The sequence below is a fragment of the Primulina huaijiensis genome, chromosome 10, assembly GCF_012295235.1.
Source record: "Primulina huaijiensis isolate GDHJ02 chromosome 10, ASM1229523v2, whole genome shotgun sequence".
Taxonomy (NCBI): Eukaryota; Viridiplantae; Streptophyta; class Magnoliopsida; order Lamiales; family Gesneriaceae; genus Primulina; species Primulina huaijiensis.
Genome location: NC_133315.1, coordinates 17,339,425 through 17,360,505, shown reverse-complemented (window position 1 = coordinate 17,360,505; position 21,081 = coordinate 17,339,425). Strand labels below are relative to the sequence as shown.

Sequence of the window (21,081 nt, the reverse complement as noted above, 5' to 3'; positions counted from 1 at the left end):
CACCGCTGAACAAATTCATCTTTCACCATTGTCACCGCCATATATTATATTTGTATATATCGGTAGGGACATGCATGTTTAGGAAACCCACAATGAGGTGTTAAATGGGTGTTATAATACCCATTTAACACCACTCTCCATTGTGAGTGGGCGTGAGAGAGGGTATGGGGCGTTTAAATCAGTTTATTTTTTAAAAAAAAATTTGGACAATTAGCGACGGTTTTTAAACAACCGTCGCCATTAGCGACGCCTTTTTAGAAACCGTCGCTGATTTGCTGACACGAGGGTCCCACGTGTTTTGAATTATTTTAATTATATTTTATATTTTATGAAGGCCCCTCTGTCCGGATTTCTACAAACCGTCGCTAAATGTTGTTTCCTTATTTAATGATATTTAATGTATTGTTTTAAAGTAGCCGTTGGAATCACCAACTTCGTGCCGACTTAGTTGAACATATTTATCACAATACAACAACAATCCTTGAATTAGTATTTTGCATCTTCTCTTAAGTTTAATTTATTTTCTTTTATTTTTATGCAAGTGTTATTAATTATTATATGTTGTACCGTTTTATTTTAGGTTTATAATAAATTTTTAATTTTAAATAAGTGACACTCATAAAATTAAATTATTTTACGTACTAAATATATAAAAACATATTATTATTAATATAAAATAATAATAATTTAAATTTTTTAAAAACTTGAAATTGAATTTATTTAATTCAAAGTAAGAATAAGATGGATGAGTGGACAGCGGGACCTACAAATAATGAGTGTGAATGTTAAAATAAATGTGGGAGAATAGATGTGTTAATGTAATGTGTATGTGGCATGTGGACTCTACGATTTTTGATGAGGTTGTGGGTGTCAATGCGAGTGCTCTTATCGATGAAATCAAAGTTCGCATGCATAAAGTTATAGAATAAAAAATTTAGTTTTAAATTGAATATATTAGAGACACAAGAGCTATAAATTACGAAAGAGACAGCTTTCACAATTATAGACCTAATTTTAAAGCCAAATTGGAGTGACACAGAAAAAACATCGACTAGACAAGTTATTGCTAAAATAATTGTTAATTATTACGATGATTGAATTGTGATTTCAATTATGGCGTGAAAGGAAACATCTTCAGTGGAAAAAAACTTTTCTCATAGTCTAACGAGTCAATTTTATAAAATCGATCTCCTACTTGAGATTGGTTCGTTTAAGATTGATAAGAGGGCTCGAGTTCGAATTTTCTTGAAATTACTAAGCTCGTGAAAACTCGAGCTCGGATCGTTAAAAGCTCGTGTATCATGTTAATCAAGCCGAGCCCGAGCTTGATTTATTAATAGCTCGTTTATAATGTTTAACAAGCCTAACTTGAGCTTGGCTCGTTTTTGAGCTCTTAAAACATACAATTGAGCTCGAATATGAGCTTAATTCGAGTTTGGTAAAAATTAAATATATCTATGAACTAATTTTAACACACATATAAAAGTGTAAATTTTATCAGCACTAATATTTTTATTTTTCAACTCAACAAAAGAGCCGAGCTCGAGCTCGAGCTTATAAGCTACCTAAACAAACCGAGCTCGAGCTCGTAAGCACGAGCCGAATATTCTTAGGATTGAGCTTGGTTTGATTAAATTATCGAGCTCGAAATCGAGCTTAAGCTTGGTTTGATATGATTAACAAACAAACTCAAACGAGCTTTTTATCGAGCCGAGCTCCGAATAGCTCGGGAACGATTTGTTTTGTTTACATCACTACGTGAGACTACGTATATGATTTCGTCAAGAAACTTTAAAAGATTATCTTATTTTTAGATTCCTTGTTTCATATAATCATCTACGTATATGTTTCTTTTTTCATGTATAAGATATAACATTGACATTAAGAATTCTGACAAATAAGGTAATCTTTCGAGCTGTTCTGATATATGATTTTTTAGTATCAAAATATGTATAAAATTTGATATTAATGACACGCATTTTTCACCGGAAAATTCGGTACAAAATCTTGAAAAATTGCTATTATTGTATGATATTGAGTACTAAATGTTTTAGATCTGACACCATTATATGATTTCTGCGTACCCAAACAAATGTAACAATTTTTTGTATTAATTAATGATACGCCTTTTTTCGGATAAAAAATTTGTACAAACGTTTGAAAAATTATTATTAATATATGATATTTAAGTACTAAATGTTTCAGGTATATATTAACTAATATATGATTTCTAAGTGCGAGTAGGGATGTCAATGGGTCCGGATTTTACCCAGACCCGCAATGGACCCACCCCATCTGGGGCGGGTTTGGGCATACTAAATGGGTCATAGGGCGGGTCAGGGGTCCAATTTTTGAGACTCATCTGGGTATGGGGCGGGTCATGGGTCCTATAATACCCAACCCATACCCGCCCCATATATGTGGATATAAATTGATGTGCTCGCGAAGATGGTTGTGAGGTGACGTGGAAGGTAAATAAATCACATTTTTATTTTGTCATTGTACTTTCATTTTAATTTTGTTACTATACTTTCTCTCTTTAAATTACATTTTTTTTACGGTTTTAAATTACAGTTTTATTTTTTCAATGTACTTTCTCTCTTTAATTTTGTAAGTAATTCTTCAAGTAATTTACCAACTTGTCCCACCATTCTTGATGAAGAGGAAGATGATCCTGAATAATGTGTCTGAAAGATTGCTTACTCGTTGATTTTACATTGATCTGTTTAAGTTCTGTTATGACTTATTTTTGAGGATGTCAAGACTTTTTATTGGAGAGCTAGTAACTCTTTTTTTTTTATGTGATTCATTATGTCGTGAAAATAATTTGTTTGTTATTATTAAGTGTGGTCGAAGACATGAATTAGTTTTCTATTGTGTTGTATTTAGAGGATTGTTTGTTTCATAATTCAGTCATGTGATAAGAAGATTATTGTTTTCATTTAAAAAAATCGGGTCTCACAGGTCTCGCGGGTCTACCCGGCCCCATTTCGTTTTCGGGGTGGGGTGGGTCCGAAGAATATTTAACCGGGGTGGGGCGGGTAATGGGTCCAAGTTTTCTTCATGGGGCGGGTCTTGGGTTTAGCCATACCCGTCCCATAACCGCCCCATTGACTTCTCTAAGTGCGAGTGTGTTGTGCTGAATTCTCGAAAATTTGAGATGTGAATTTCGACTGGTTTGAGGCCCTATTTACAGGTGTTACGTCCTTTTTAATTTTGGCACAAAATCGTGCTATTTTCCCCCTTAAATCATTCCATAAATTGTCGAAAATCATTTCCAAAATCTGATTCAAATCATTCCATTATTATAGAATTCTCTACCATAATTTCAATCTCGATCCTTGCTATATTTTCGAAAACTTGAGTGCCGCCAAGTCTGAAAAATGACCGAAATTTTTCAGTTTTTTATGGTCCGAGCCCACAAATTTTTGTGGGCTTCACATGGGCGTCGGACTTTATTATTATTTTTCCCATTTCAAAATTATAATTTGGTCGCTCGTTGATGGTGGATTTTTATCTGAGTTGAAAGTATAAAATAACAATTTTAAAGATACTAATTTCATTCCAAAAAAAATTTGTTCCGAAGGGTCATTTTCTTTTATTTCTTTTTTTTCTAAAAAAAAATTATGTGAATCCATTTCAATGAGGCCAAATAAACGATCAATTTCGTGATTTTCCAAATGATATACTTATAAACATTTTATTGATTAAATATATTTCACACACGTTCAATTAGCAAAATAACTTTGTTCAAATAATTTTTTTAAAAAAATGTAACGCTTCCATGTATCGACTATCGAATACACTTGAGATGATTTTTTTTTTTAAAATGATAAGGTCATTTCCCCAAATTTCCTCGAGGATGATTATTTTTCAGAAATAGAATTTAAAAAAGGTCATTTCCCCATGCAAAACAACACTTTTAATCCTAATCTGGAATATTGGAAACGCCATTCGAGTACAAGTTTCTTGACAAACTATAAACCTCGGGATCCCGGGACATCAATCCACTGCAGCTGAAGTTCGATTTCGCCGCGTTCGACGTTGCGAAGCCTAAGAAACATATGTTGTATAACTTTACCATTCTCCCAAACAATTGAAGCTTCTTCAACTAAGCAGTTTTCCCTGTTTGGTTTAATTTTTGTGATCACAGTTCCGCTGGGAACATTTTCGAGTCTCATTTTTACAGCTTCTACAAATGCTTTGATGTCGAATTCAGCATCACCCATTCTGTCATCTGGCGTGAATAAATCTTTATCGTATACTTGCTGCAACACGTACAATTAGTGAGAAAACGAAATCCGACTCTCACGAGTATCATCGTCACCATAGATTTTTGTTTTAACGTTCCTAAACTTGTTTGTTTAGCTCATCTAAAATAGCAACGATTCGAAGCACTTCTTTTTACACTATTTCAGAAACCCAAGGACGCAATCGTATGGATATGTAAAATACAGGATTTCCAATCCTAGCAAGAAAGAGAGGGAAACAGATACTCAATTTAAAGTGAGTAAACAGAATTCCATACTCAATCATACATATAGAATTATGTGGAAAGCCATATTCGATGAAAGTCGTATGTACGAATTGGAGAGAGATCTTTCATATACCACCCTACAATATGAGGTAAAAAAAAGCCAAAATAAGTTATTTTAGCCCTTATAAAAAAGAAAACTGATTCTTAAACCCCTTTCAAGCTCATGTCATGTCGAGGTACTGTACAAGAAAAAACAGCAAAATCCAATCCAAATCTAAACTTGTTTGTTTAACTCATCTAACATCAAGTATCGGAGTCAGTCAAGACTCAATATGTCCTCCAAACTCAAAAATAGAATAATCATAAATAAAGAATAAGAAATTACCACTTTGATAGGAATAGTGGAATCCGAAATGGATAGCGTGAGCTCTTCGTTCCACTCAGGATTGAGATTATTTTGCACCACGCGAGTCTTTAGTTTCTGAATATTACATTTACACGAATGATTTAGGAATTTGCAGTAAGGGATATTAATTTATTCTGACACACACATAAGTCAATTATTGTTAATCCAGAAAGCTTCCTCGAAATCATTTATAATTCATTCCACTAGGATGTTTATTTTTTAAATAAAACTTTGACCAAGTTGTTCTCCCAAGTTTCCCATTAGTTAAGTCGAGGGCCCGATATAAAATATCTAGGAATAAAACCTATTTTTTTTTTTAAAAAAAAAACTATACATAAAATTTGACATTATCCTCGCTTGTCCCGTATAAATTACTCCATATCACTATTTATTATTAAAAAAAAATCGGAATATTGCAATTTTAGTCCTATAAGTTTCGATAAGTTTTGAGATTTAGTTATATAACTCGTCGATTTTGGTTTGCATCCTATTTTTATTATAGTTTTGATCCTTTTTATTACCCAAAGTATACATACAGCAAACATAATTTTGATCCTTTTTAAAATGAAAGGAAAAATGTTATTGTTTCTTTTTTATTTTGTTTAGATATATTTTAACATGTAAAATATAGATTTTATGAAGCACAGGAAATGATCAGAGTCAAATAAGCAATCTATGGTATATTTAATGCCTTTGTGCTGGAAAAAAAAAAACAGATCAAGACCAAGATTCTTAACACAAACTCATTTAACATGAATCAAGATAAAAAAAAATAAATAAAAAAATCCAAGAACTGAAAATCCAAAGATTTTTTAATTTTTTTTAAAAGAAGAAGAAACAAGAAAGAAATGATGGATAAACTAACCTGTTTGCCCAACCTAACCACCATGTAAGGATCGCTGCTGCAGGAATCTCTTATAGCAAGGTTTATCCCTCTCAGCACTTTAATCCTCAGCAAACCCAACAAATGCTCCATTACAGATTATATATATATTACAGTAAAAATAAGAAATATAAAAACAAAACAAAAACCTTTCTGAAAAATTTGGATAAATGGAATTGGTTTGAGGGATTTTATAGAGAGAAGGGATTTAAATGTAACGTCAAAATATTGTATTCTATTCTAGAAATTAATAGTGTGGGGTTCCATCAATTAATACCACGAAGTTTGACTTCTTCCTTGTTATTTATTTGCATTGGGCAAAGTCCAATTAGTATATTTTAAAAAAAAAAGTCTAATAAAAAAGAAAGTTGGTGAAAAATAAATTAAACATTTTATCTCTTTGTCCGGAGTGCCACCAGGTTATATCCATCGTATTTCACAGACTGCTTCTCACAGTCCAACCACACAATTGCAACCGATGGTTACCGACGCAAATTCTTTCAACAGCACTTGGCACAACCTTAATTCGTTTCCTAACTTATGACGTACAGTAAAAGATAAAATTTTGAAAATAATATATGATAGGGGCTGGAGCAAAAGATTTTTTTATTCAAACACAAACATTTATTATTACATAGTAACCTCCTGTAGAGGATGAGAGACTTGTTTAGTTACTGATAATAGCTAACCTTACAAAAAACATAAACTAAAGAGAATATATTTTGACATAAAAATTAATATTTTTCATTCGAATCAACATATATTAAACAATATTTTTTCTTAACATAACAGACAAAAAATGATATTTTTGCAGTGAAAAGTAATTATTTAAACATAAAAACCGAATATTTTTTTTACTCAAATCAGTATACGTAACACAATATTTTTTCATTAATATTACTAACAAAAAATGATATTTTTACATCGAAAAATAATGATACTTCGGACATAAAAAATAATATTTATTACGAGTTTGGTCGGATCAGATATCTGTTTCACAAAATTGACATGTGAGATGATCTTATAAAAGGTTTTTCTAAACTCAACTGTAATAACTCAATTACACATATGCTCGTTAAAACTAAAGCTTTTACCTTCATTAATTAGCACCCGAGAAAGGAAAAAATTGAAGATCGCTATCAATTGATATATGATATTTTTTAATTACTAAATGTTTAATGTGTGAAAATCGAAATTTCAATTTTAATATAGTAATTACAAGCAATATATCTCAAAATTATTAGGCGCTTTTTCTTAAAAAAAAAAAATTATAAGGCGCTTTTTCTTTCTTCTTTCCCATGAAAGAAAAGGAAAAATAACTTCAAGGGGCTTTGTGCCAATTTATTTTGTATTGGGGTTTAGTAATTCTGATAAAATGAAATGACGTTATAATTGTCGATTTAATTATTTAAATTAAACTAAAAAACAGGATTAATTCGTTTACTTTAAAAATTAATATATTGCCGTCGATTTCTTAATTAATTATGATTACTATATATAATCCTTGCTTACTCTTTCTTGAAGTCATATTTCTTGTACAATTAATTATACACAAATTTTAAACCTACGCTCGTTTGGATTCAGTCCAAAGTTCATTCACAAANTATGAGCATAATAAACAAATATAAGGAAGCGGATCGAGCTTTACTACCGGTTATCGAATAATTTGTAAGTATTTTGCTTTCCTCCGATTGAAATCTTCTAAGCACTTCATCTCTCTCTGTAGATAGTTTATTTTTGTTCCTATGAGGTGTGCTTAGGGACCTCAATCACTGGCATTTATAGGTCTCTCATACTATCGATGAATTATTGCTTGAGCTAGAGAGTTAAAAAAATATATATAGATGCACGTGCATTTCAATTTTCTAAAGTTGAAACAAAAAAGAAATAAATACGTAATTAAATGTGAATTCTTTTCAGTTTATTTTTAAAATTTATCTCTTCGTCTCTCTCCGTAGATAGTTTATTTTTGTTCTTATGAGTTGTGCTTAAGGACATCAATCACTAGCATTTATAGGCCTCTCATATTATCGATGAATTATTGTGGGAGCTCGAGCGTAGAAAAAAAAAAAGAATAGGTGCATGCGCTTCCCAATTTTCTAAAGTTGAAACAAAAAAGAAATAAATACATAATTAAATGTGAATTCTTTTCAATTTATTTTTAAAATTCAAATTTAAGTTTGATGTTCCTTGAAATTATAAACTACATTTAAGTATCTGAATTGATTATACATTCTATTTAATTTCGATTATGATTTTAAATTGTGTGTTATTTTTATATATTTTATGTTTACTGCTTTCTATCATACTGAATAAAATATAATTTTTTTTATATAATATTACATTTTTAAACTATTTAAAAAAAGTGTCCATAAATTATTAATATTATTATGTATCTTAATAGAACTTTAAAATATGTATGTTAATAGAAATTTAATATAAATATTTTTAACATGTCCAAAAAATAATTAAATTTTTAATCAAAACTTATTTATCTAATAAATGACAAAAAAATTGAATTTTTGAAAAATATTTATTATTGTTTAAAATCATGATAAACAAAATAATATAAGTTTTTAAATATTTTTTATTTTCTTGTTTTTAAAATCAGTTTCATTTAACCAAGATAATAAGTCAATTTAACAACAAAATATTGTTATCATCATTTGATTGTTAACTCAAATGACATAAATATTTTTATATAATAAATTTTTTTNATATATAAGAAAATAATTCCAAAATTCAAGAAAATAATCCTATCCAAACAGTAAGTATTTTTTTTCTAAAATAAACTTATCCTTAAAAATTATCGATATTCTTCTCCCGAAAACAAAAGATAAATTATAGTTGGAACTAGTTAAGGTAAAATCATACATATTTTGTAATTAAAAAACTATACATTACATAAGTATTCAAATATTTATTACATTATCTTAATCCAATTGAATTTTATATTATATCTACAATTTTTTTTGAAGAGTATACATTTGTCAATCAAATTCAAATTCACTGGAACTTCTAAAAATCATTTAAGTTGACATTCTCAAAGTTTTAGTTATATAACCCAGCTTGATTATAGGAAGAAAAGATTTGGTAGTTATTTTAATAGATTCCTTCAAAAATTTAACTTTAAATAGATATGGCTTTGGCTCGTTGGAAAGACGGTAAATTGAAAAATAAGAATGATATAGTTATTTTTTTAACTCGAATTATAATAAATTTGAACAAAACATGAAATGACGTAAAGATGTTGAATCTCATCGTTCACATCGAAGAAGAGTCATCGGATTATATATTATCTTGCTACCAATTTCTTACTACATTACAATAAGATTGTTGTAGACATTATACTTAACAAAGCATTATTAATAACCATCGCAAAACTGATAAACCTTAAGAAAAGTGATCCAAAAATTTTCAAACAAGAAGAACCGGAAAATGATATTAAAGAGAGTAAATCAGTGACTCCTAAATATACATCTTCGAACACTGACACCTTACTTATTCATCATCCCGGCGGAAGCCATCGTCGAAGTTCTTCGAGTAGCTGACGGGGTCGTATTGGAAGGTGATGGGTTTCCGATTCCCATAAATGCCGATCTTGCCGAGGAGTTTCCTCAGTCGACGGTTCAGATTCGGACACTTGTATTGGGTTGTCTGGATGCGGGAGTATTCTTCGTTCACCGGAGAACACGACGGTGTCACGCAGGCGGAGATGTAGGATGGCCGCCGGTGGAAGATATCACCTCCCATTTCTGTTTATAGGAGAGGTTATGTTTTTCGGGAGAGAGACGAGTAACGTGGTATGGTACGATGAATGTGGGAGGGGTACAAATTATATTCTTCCAAATAATAATAATAATAATAATAATAATAATAATAATAATAAACAAAAAAATTCTGAGCTCGATTGGCGAGAAAAATAAAAGTATCAAAGATTATAATTAAAAAAATTCTGACGTGGATTGCGAAGAAATAATAATCTTTCAAATTATCATATAATAATTAAGATATAACATTTATATGAGCATGGGTGAATTCAAGATTTCGTATCTTTTTAAATATTCATTTTATCATCACTTCTTCAATCTTCACTTTATCATTTTTTTTTATCAAAATTAAAATACGATATTTATTAGGATATAAAAAAAAATTGTTAATATTTTATTGATTAAATTATTAACTTCAATTTTTTTAATCAACAATTCATTTGCACTTATTAAAAGTAGTGTTAAATATTATTTCTCCAAAGAATATAATTTTTTCTAAATATAAATATTGTGCCGTTAAATCTCCTATGAGATGATGTCAAATATATTTATCCATGAGACAGCTCAACTCAGTTCATACTTACAATAAAAATCAATATTTTTTTACATAAAACTTAATATTTATTCATAGTTTGGGTCTATGTATGGATTTATTTCACAAAATTGATCCGTAAAATAATCTCATACACCCATTTAATTAATATGTGTACTCTCAGTAATAATAATTATGATGGGGCTGCGTATGTTACATAGGAAGTGCACAAAAACTTTGTGAGATAGTCTCACGAGTCAATTTTGTGAGACGGACCTCCTATTTGGATCATTCATAAAAAAATATTATTTTTATATTAAAAATATTACTTATTATTGTAAATATGAATAAGGCTGGCACATCTCATAGATAAAGATCTGCTAGTCCTTTTGTCATGGAAAATTAATTTTTAAAAAAATTAAAGTATATAGTAATTAACAATATGAGGATCAAGTAGTACTTTTATCTAAGACTTGGCCAAACTCCAAGTTGCGAGTGAAAATGTGGCGATTACATTTTTAATCTAGTATATATTATGTTAATCTTTATCGATTATTAAATTGAAATTATGGATATGAATTGTTACTATGTAGGAAAACCAATATCAAATTAATTGTTTCGACTGAATTTTAAATTTTTTTAGTATATTAAATTGTAAATCATGTATGGATGAAATTAATTTATTTGGATCGAAAGATTCAGTTTAGGGGAATTGATTCAAAAAAAACCTCCAAATACCTTATTTGAAGTTTAGAATAATTAATAATACAATAATGTCATTGATTAGGGTTGTATGTATTCGACAATAGATTCTAGTAATTTGTCTTTTTTGAACTAATGAATTATAGTCGTTTACGAATAAATATTGTGATATTTGTTTTTACGAGAATCTCCAATTTTTGGATATCTTGACAAAAATAACGCAATAGTTGTTTGAATAATATTTATAAACACAATTTTTTGTGAAGTAGGTATATTGTAAGACGGTCTCACAAATAAAAATTTGTGAGACAGGTCAACTCTACCGATATTCACAATAAAAATTAATACTCTTAGCATAAAAAATAATATTTTTTCATGGATGACTCAAATAAGAGATCCATATCACAAAATATGATCCGTGAAACCGTCTCACACAAGTTTTTGTCTTTTTTGTGAAGCACACAAAATTTATGTAATTTAGTCTTTACTTCAATGTTGTTTAACCATAAAACTTAATACAAAAATACATGATTATAAGCAATTCAAATCTAGTAATTTTGTCCAAATAGTCTTAAATTATTTAACACAAAAATTTTTGTCAGATGTCACATACTTCACCGACTCGGACATCTTTTGGAGATGTTTTTTGAGATCATATGAGACCATTTCATTTATTTTGAAAATAAAATTATATATGTGTATGTATATGCGCACAACATAATAAGTTAGAAAATACCTATTTGATGAGGTTAATTTCGCACTCATATTTCTATAATAAGACCAAGAATTTTGTCGTTTGAAATTGGCTCCGCAGCTTTATGCTTCAATGGATTGGAGTGGGTGCAAAGTGCAAACGTGACGTGTAAAAGGCAAACGCGTTTTGTATTTTAATTTGTCTTTATATATCAAGAGTGATGTTATATATAACACCAAAAAATTTGATTGGTCAAATTCTCGCTATATATTGAATACAAAATCTCGTGATATAATGGTTGTAAATATCGTTATAAAGATATATTTGTTGTATTTTTAGCATTATTCATATATCAATTGGTGGAGTTCCCGAACTGGATCCTGTATGTATGTAAATTCGGTGGATCGGTTTGAAGTTTTTTTAAGATCTAAATTATGTAAAGTACATATTTTAAGGAGAATTTATTATATTATAATTATATCATGAAGTCAAGTAGTTATTTTTAAATATTGAAAATACCACTACGTACTAAAAAAAAATCATATTAACTAAAATAACTAAAACAACCTAACTCAAAACGTAATTCTAACTAAATATTATTATTTTATACACACACACACACACACAAAACATTGAAAACTTATATTAAAATTGAAAATTTGTAGAGATAATTTTTATAAGATTGTTAATAATTAGTTTGAATTACTTTTTGAGTTAGGTTGTTTTAGTTATTTTAGTTTGCAATTCTTTAAACTTAATATTTTGATTTTATTTTATTTTATTTTTATTACAACTCACGTGGATATGGAAGATCGAACCCGAAGAAACCGACTATTCCGACAAGAAATGAGACCAATGAGCTCCAAATCCCAAATCATTTTGATTTTATTTTGGTAAATCTTGAATCCGATAAATTTTCAAATGTATGCATAAAGTCATTCTTCCTTATCGCTTTTTCTCAGAAATTCAAACTATGGGGACATCACCCGTAAATCAATCACTTTCACGTAAACCAAAAAATATNATATAATCGATCATAAAATCTATTTTAATAGACGAAAAGACCATAATTGGCCTAATTATATGATGAAAAATAAACGTAAAGTTACAAAATCCACATGTTAATATAATAATATTGTTGAATAAACTCAAGCATTTTACACAATAATGCAATAAATATAATAATTAATTATGAGCAAAACCCATAATTAATTTTCACAATGAAATCTTCTCAGCATAAGAAGATGATGGAGGGATCGCAGCAGCACTCGTCAATCAGGAAACAGCAACACAAAGCAGCGAGACTGGCATGAATTATCAGATTCGAGTCAAAATAATTGAAATCGAAAACATCGAAATATAGAAAAATTCTACAACAAAATTTAAACCTTTTGGTTTCAAAAGATTCATAAATTTTATTTTTTCGCATGTTGAGAGGAAGGTCTCGAGGTTCAGGTACTCACCATCCTTCAAGAAAACCAGTTTCACTCCGGGGAGGCGGTGCCGCATAATACTGTGGCGGTGCCATCACTGGCGGGCCTTGATATTGACCTGCATGAATTAAAATTATGTACTAAAACAAATCATTTCAAGCTGTTTAATCGAAATCCCTTTCGAAAAATCCTTTTGGTAGTGTAATTATGTGGTTCTGATACGTAAAAAGAAAGACGAAAACATAGTTTTTTTCGAAGTATAATTCACCTTGAGCAGGATAGGGATATGCATAAGCATACTTTGGTGGTTCATTCATCTCTGTTAAATCTTCAAGATCGAAACCCTAAAGTAAAAGAGAATAAAAGATTAAATAAACAAGAAATAAAAGTTTTTGGAGAATTATGTATGAACTTGCACAAGATTTAATCATTTATTTTGAAAATATATCAGGCCAGGAGTACTTTTACTCATAGTAGATAATATATAAACATGGCAAGGCACGCGGAATGGATGAATTGTGGCAAGGATAATAGATTTAATTTGTAGGGTTGGTAAGAATAATAAATGCTTTTAACTTTCTGTAACAAACTTTCTTCATTCGTAGAAAGATGGGGTGTAAAAGAAATTTTGATTATCTTAAAAAAAGGTTGCATTAGAAAGTAAATTGTCTATATCATATAAATTAGATTTTTTTTGAGTAGGCATGTTGTGAGACGGTCTCACTAATCTTTATCTGTGAGACATGTCAACCCTACTGATATTCACAATAAAAAGTAATACTATTAGCTTAAAAAGTAATACTTTTACATGAATGACTCAAATAAGATATTCGTCTCACAAAATATAACATGTGAGATCGTCTTACACAATTTTTTGTTTTTTTTTTGTTTTTTTGAAAGGATATTAGATATTATATTATAATATATGAGTTGTTTAATTAAGTAAACCACTGGTTTCATTTGTAGTTCAAAAATAACTATCTCGATTTAATCCAAAAAGTTTATAAAATTCATCTTCAAAGTACTTAATTTAAATATTATCTGTAAAAAATTTACTCAAATTATTTAAGATCAAAAAAATTAAGTATAGAGAAACTTAGTGGTAGGTATTTGATCATACAATTCATGATCTGTTTTCTCTTGTTTCGCTAATTTTTCACAATTAGCCTAATTAAAAAATGTAAAATTGAAAAAAAAAAAAAGAACATATACAATTTTAACGTGGTTCGGTCCAATCAACCTACATCCACTAGGTCACGCCTAATTATCAAGAAAATCCACTCAACTTCAATGTTGTTGCAATAATACAAGGACTCGTTCAAATAAAAAAACTTCATGTTTACTAATGATGTCTTTATGAAGATCACATTCAATAGATTTCTGTTGGCGAGCACTGATCGTCTTCAAGTTCACTTTGATCAAACTCCATTCGATAACATGCGTATTTTTTTCTACTGAGGAATGAATCACAAGGCTTAGAACATGTGTATAATACCAGCAATTGAAAAGCTCTCAAAACATAATGAAAGGTGGAATTGGTAGTAGTTTGTCTCAACATATGTCACAACACATAATAAACAGTTTCGATTTTCTTCACAAAAAGTCACTCACAACAACTGATATTCTCTCAAAATATTATAACACTAAAAGCTCATGACCACCCTCGACCACATATGACCACGCTTTGGGAATCTTCAAAATGATCAAACACTCCTTTATATAGAACAACTCATCATATTCAAGATAGACATTATCTTTTCAAATCTTGCAATATGTTATAAAATATCTTCAACACATCACAAAACATATTCAAACAGTTATTTTCTTCAATTATCTCCTTATATTTGATTATGTTAAATATTATATTTGGTTAACTTTATTTTTGAGATTATTTGTCAAGAATATTTAAAATTTTTTTGACAAATAATCTCAAAATAAAGTTAATATTTTAAATTTTCTTCACAAATAATCTCAAATATAAAGTTAACCAAATGTAATATTAAAATAATCAAAATAACAGTTCGATTATCAGATTTTTGGAACCAACAATTTTCCCAATAAAAAGAGAGAACATAAACTAATATTGTTTTACAATTTAACAATTTTGATTTGTACAAATCAGTGTTTTTAAAATGGGATCAGACCCGTCGGTTCGATCAGTTCGACCGAAAATTGGCTTTTGGTCTGGTCCGGACCTACTTATAAACCATTTAACAGTCAAATCGGTCAGAATCTGTCAAAACTGGCTAAGAACCAGTCGGATCGGTCGTGAACCGACGAATTTATTAAAAATCGGTCTGACTAGTTAACCACTTTATTTTTTAAAATTAAATATTTTAAAATATATTGAGAATTNTATATGTTGTTTTGATTTTAAACTTTGGTACAAAAAAATTTGATTCTATCTAGTTGATCTTGTTATTGGTTGTGTACTCATGTAGTCATGTTTTAGAACACCAAACCTTTAAAACTCAATAAATCTAAGTAATATAAAGCAAAATCAATTCAGAAGAAAAGGGAAATTTATCTATGGATAATCAATTGATAAAGAAAATAATGTTTTTTTTATGTGCGACTTAAATAGAATACATATCTCACAAAATTGACTCGTGAAACCGTCTTTCGTGAACTTAAAACCTTTCTCATGACTACCTTTGTCGCTAAGTTTCTCGAATCAAATAGTATTAATTGCATAAATTGTCGATACTTGAAAAGCGACGAGTATTTATTTATTTTCTCGGTGTTGATTTATTTGTGTGATGGTGGAGTTGTTAAGAATAACTTAATATATCCAATATGATAAAACTACTACTTTTTGGGGTTTATTAGGTATTATTATCCATGGTATATTTTTAATTGCATGCATTAGCAAAGAATATATATATTATCCCGAATGTAGTTTTGAATTTGGGTAAAATTCAAGATATTAGAATACAGTGAAGTTTAATTTCTCAATTCTATTTTCACAAACATTAATATCGTTTGATTTATTAATCACAAAAATTCTTGTCAAACAATCTCACATATCACAAAGACGAATCCCCGATCCGACTAATAAAAATGTTGCTTGTTATATCATAAGTAATATTTTCATCGCAAAAATATTATTTTTGTTAGTTATATTATGAATAAATATTATGTAATATATTCATATTTAAGAGAAAAATATTAATTTTTTTTATAAAAAAATATAATGTGTAATATATGGTGAATTGAGTTAAAAATATTATTTTTTAGGAAAAAATTTCATTAAATGTACGTGTTAAAGAAATTGCTAATAACAGAATTATAGAAGCAAACTCGTGAAGTCAAAACAAAAAACAGAATAAGTATACTGTTGAAAGTATGAGTATCATGTATATAATAACAAAACCAAACCGAGACCTGTAGCAAGTATAATTTCCTTAAAACAGATTTGTCCCCTCTAACATGTGCTTCGAGAATTTAACCGGACGACTGTTTTCAATGATACAACGGACAGACCCGCAGTGATTTTTCACAAATACTCTATTTATACAAGCTGAAAGTATCTATACGAAATGCCAAAAGTTGTCATCATTAGGCAGGCGAAGAAGCAACAGCCAGTCACATGGATGGAGCACTAAGTGTAAGGCATGTGGAAAGTCTCTTCCAAGGGAAAAAAATTGTAAAACGTGGCATAGCCCCTCCTAGCCAGGCGATTTTGGCCTTGATCGATATGACATTTGACGCACACAGGTCACCCTCGTACGCTTGGACACAAATCAAGTCTTTTCTAGTTCAAATTGGGCTCATGATGTGCACCCCTTGCGTCGACGTGCACGAAAAAAAATCTCTTGACCAATCATTCTTACAATTTCATAAAGTGTAACACAATATAAACTTTTCTACACTACTTTGATTTTTCTATGTGGGACAACTCATCATTCTTCATTTTTCATTCACACACATAGAAAGTCTATTAACACACAAAAACTCAATGTGTTTGTGTGTGTACTTGAAAGATTGTGGCTTTCGAATTCTTTAACCAAGCTTACAATTAACTTCATCATGAGTACTTATCAAAGATAACCATACAAAGGTATAATGGAAAGTGCTAATATTTTTCTTACGGATCACATATTTATTTTCATGACTATTTCAAATAAAAATACATAATTTTTATGAATAATCTTACATCCAAAGGCTTTAAAATATTTACTTCAAAACTTTTTCAATAACCGAGACAAGATTCTACATCCCATGTCTTGATTCCAATCTTGTATAAGAAGATGAGTTATTTGGAAATGTGAGAAAGAAAATAATTTAAAATAATTGTAAGATTGATCGAGTCTTTCTTGTTTTGTCAAAATTTTTAGTTAGTGATAACGTTGTAACTCAGATATTCTAAAATATCTAATATAATAGCTAAAACATCATGTGTCGATCGTTCTTCTATCACAACATTGATTATTTATACAAATATACTGAGTGTGTTTGATCAATTAATTAGTTTAACGGTGGAATAAATGTTTTTATAAGACAAAAATTTTTGTGAGACGGTCTCACGGGNATTCATACTTCAAATGCCGTACAAGTCCACAAAATCTGTTTTTTTTTTTTTTGTTGGAATTTTATTTCTTTAAAGCCCACACTTCTCTGGATCCATGTAAAGGAGACACTTACAGGAGCAACACGTTGAACCAGTCAATTTTGGGCCTAAAAGTTTCGGTATCAAAAAGCCCATTAAGAATCGAGCTAAAACGTGCCCGATTAAAATAGCCCACTATTGTCCAAAATATTTTGTTTCTTCCGAATTCGACACATACTTTTTGTGCAACATAACATATAAAAAAATAAATTTATACACTTCAATTCATATTTCATTTTTTTTATAATTTAAACTAAATTGAAGAAAAATTATTGATAAAAAACGTATACATTAGATAGAAATAAATGATGGATTATCTAATATAATTTGAAAAACAATTATTAATATATACTATATTATTAAATTTGAGATACTTAGATTAACTAATTTTTGGTGTCATTGTCTGTTTTAATAATAATATATTAATTGATAAAGTGATAAAATTTTGATGCAAGTGTTTATTCTCTGAGCATTAAGTTGCAAGTTATATTCCTACTTGGGTTTTTTTTTCTTTTTTTATATTAATTTTTTAATTTATATTTCAAAAATAACAGTGTAGTCTCTCACTATTTTAAATAATTATATATTGATCCTCATTTAAATATAAATCAAATGAATTTTAAAAATGATTGTACAAGCACGCACATGATTAACGTCGGTGCACTGGTATTTACTTAAGTTTAAAGTAATGTAGGTATTAACATTCGACTTAAAAAGAGGTATTTGTTAAAAACTTTTTGACTCGGATAGAAAATCTTGTAAAACATCTAAAAACTTCAACGGGCAAGGCGTATAATAAAAATTTTAAAAAGTTCATTATATTTTAAAGATAAGTCAGTAATATTGTGTAAAATCTTTTTTTTTAAAAGTAATAATTTATTTTAAATGTCACATAATATATATAACTACTAAAAATAACTTCAACATTTCTATGTTCTCGTTATGTTTTGGTCTCATTCACTTGATTTGATTTATTTTATTCCCCCAATAACTTATCTCTTCAATATGTTTCGAGAGCTTCATTTTAAAATAAATTTATCAAATTATTATTTAAAGATCCATTTAATTTATTACGACATATCAATGGATTTAAATCCTTTAAAATTATAGAAACAAACACATAGGAGGAAATTATAAATTTTAAATTACCAAATTAAATATTGAGTAAGTCTATTGTGAAACGATCTCATATCTTTATTCGTGAGACGAGTCAAATCTTTCCATATTTACAATAAAAAGTAATAATATTTTAGCATAAAAATAATTAATTTTGACTGACAAAAATAGAAGATTTGTTTCATAAAATTGACCAATTAGACTGTCTCACAAGAGTTTTTGAGTTAAATATTTATGAAAGAGTATATCTGATGGATTTTAGTTGAAATTTTAAGATCCATCTTTGATGATGACCGGGTAAATCGGGTGAGCTGGGTGGGCAATTCACCAAGTCATGTAGACTCTTCTCAGGCACACTGGAGACTGGACATATGGCACCCGGACAGAAGAATATGCAGACTTTAAGAGCAAAGAACGTTAGTGAGGCGCCTGAAGGTTTCCGACGTAGCAACCGCGACGCTCAAGCTAGTCAAGTGTTTTTTGCAAAGAAAATGCAATATAGAGAATATATACTGAGTACTTGTCCAAACATGTTAAGTGAATAGACCCCTTCATGATCAAGTTAACATTATTTATAGGAAAAAAATGTAATGATGACCTTGTTTTCAGTGCTCGATTACTACTTATGACAAGATGGTTGCTCATGAACTGCCTTCTGATGCTGGCACATCTGACAGTCCATACTACTTCTAGTCTAGTCACATCATCTCTATGTATGATGAATGACATGCCAATGATTTCGAAGCATGTCATCCCACATCCGTGGACCGGAAATTGACATTTGTACCAAGGTACTCGTGTAGATGACCGTGGTGCGAAAAGGAAGACAGGACCCCTGATCCTCTAAGTCCTAATATACTGCTCGAACTAAACTGAGAGTACAAGTTCACTCAATCATATCTTTGTCTGATCAGTTTTTTTAGTGTCGCAAACCCAATGATGATTTATAAAAGGGCACATACTTTCCCCAGTTAGTTTTTACCCCGACTTCTCTTATCTTTTCGACCCATATCAGGCTTGAGTTTCACGATGATCCGATGACACATGCTCTTTCCCCTAGTTGGTAGCAAAAATTTTCTTCATACCTCCTTATTTCAGCAAAAAACCTCGTGGCCTATGGGTTGAGAATCCGAGTTGAGGACCCCACAGACATGGCAATAGATGAACTTTGCAGCTCGGGTTCCCAACCCGGTAATTTTAAGTTATCTCCCTATTGATATTTACTTGTCCTTCACAAGTAACCTCGAGATGCGAGCAGCTTTTGTGCAAAGGTGAGACGCTAAAAAGACTGCAGAAAAGAAGAAACATGCAACCCAAAAAGCTACCATAGAAAAGAAAGAGGCGGACAAAAAAGCGAACGAGGGAACCCGACAGCAGCCAAGGCCCGGGAGGCTGAAGAGTAGTTGGTTGCTGAAAACCGGGAGTGGGTGGCGACTGAGTAGGCCACTGGGGAGGTGAGGCTTGCTGAGGCTCTGGTAGAGGAACGAGATCACAAACAACCCCTTCAGCCAACGATCGAGGAAACAACAATTACCTCCGTTCACAAGAATAAGAAGGTTGTCGGTTATCTCGAGATAGTCTTCCTTAGAGACACCGACAAGGGGACCCGAGACCCCATCCGAGGACCTCGTCCTTCACCCGAGATTCCATGGAGCCATATCAACCCATCCTCCCAATAGACCGATGTAATCTCTTTCTAGATGGGATCTCCTCGACAGGGTGCGGTTGCAAAGAGTCTGACCTTCCTCGCCGAAGAGGCTCATTTCTAGTGCTTGGAGCCTAACCATAAGCTGTTAGAGGGCACTACTCGAGATATTTCGGTAAGATTTATTTTCTAGTGCTTCTTGTGCCTTGAGTTGTTATTTCTTATCTTTTGTTTATGCATGGCCTTCGTATGCTGATAGCTTCCTATGAAGAGGTTTATTTTGTGGCCAAATGAGAAGCGAGATAGGCTCACACTTATTTAGGATATCATCAACAAATACTTCAATATTTCTCCTGACCTGCTTCTCAAAGATCTCATCCTTCAGTCGCTGGTAAGTGGCCCTTACATTTTTTAAAACAAATGACATAACTGTATAACAAAATATTCCACCCGAAATTATAAAACTGACATTATCATGATCGTACTGGGACAAAAGGGTTTGGTGATATCCCTGATAAGCATCCATGAAACACAACAATTGTACCTCAAGGTAGAGTCCACTAGTTGATCGATATTGGGCAAGGGATAGCAATTCTTTGGGCAAGCTTTCTTCAAGTCCCTGAAGTTCAAGCACATTCTCCACTAGTAGGTAGCCTTTTGGACTAAGACCACATTTATTAGCCAAGTAGGGAATTGAACTCCACGGACATGCACAACTTTCAGCAACTCCCGCAGCTGCTCAACTATCACCATGTCTTTCTCGGGCCCAAAATGTGATTTCTTTTGCATCACATGTCGAGAACCCGGTAGAATT

General features: G+C 30.5%; 1 protein-coding gene and 1 long non-coding RNA gene across 3 annotated transcripts; both read right to left on the bottom strand.

Annotated features, from left to right (window-relative positions):
• Positions 1-3,799: 3,799 nt before the first annotated feature.
• Positions 3,800-6,004, bottom strand: LOC140986620 (protein C2-DOMAIN ABA-RELATED 4-like). The gene is made up of 3 exons (XM_073454925.1): positions 5,749-6,004; positions 4,863-4,958; positions 3,800-4,268 (listed from the first exon to the last, which is right to left on the bottom strand). Exons 1-3 carry the CDS (start codon positions 5,857-5,859, stop codon positions 3,978-3,980), a joined length of 498 nt encoding a protein of 165 aa, XP_073311026.1. The 5' UTR covers positions 5,860-6,004; the 3' UTR covers positions 3,800-3,977.
• A 6,496-nt stretch (positions 6,005-12,500) lies between these two features.
• LOC140987001 (uncharacterized) lies at positions 12,501-13,475 on the bottom strand. Of its 2 annotated transcripts, XR_012177019.1 has the most exons (4): positions 13,360-13,475; positions 13,166-13,241; positions 12,928-13,015; positions 12,501-12,768 (listed from the first exon to the last, which is right to left on the bottom strand). It is a non-coding gene; the product is annotated as an uncharacterized lncRNA (long non-coding RNA). The 2 variants fall into 2 exon arrangements; XR_012177018.1 differs by having other exon boundaries at positions 13,166-13,379.
• Positions 13,476-21,081: the final 7,606 nt, after the last annotated feature.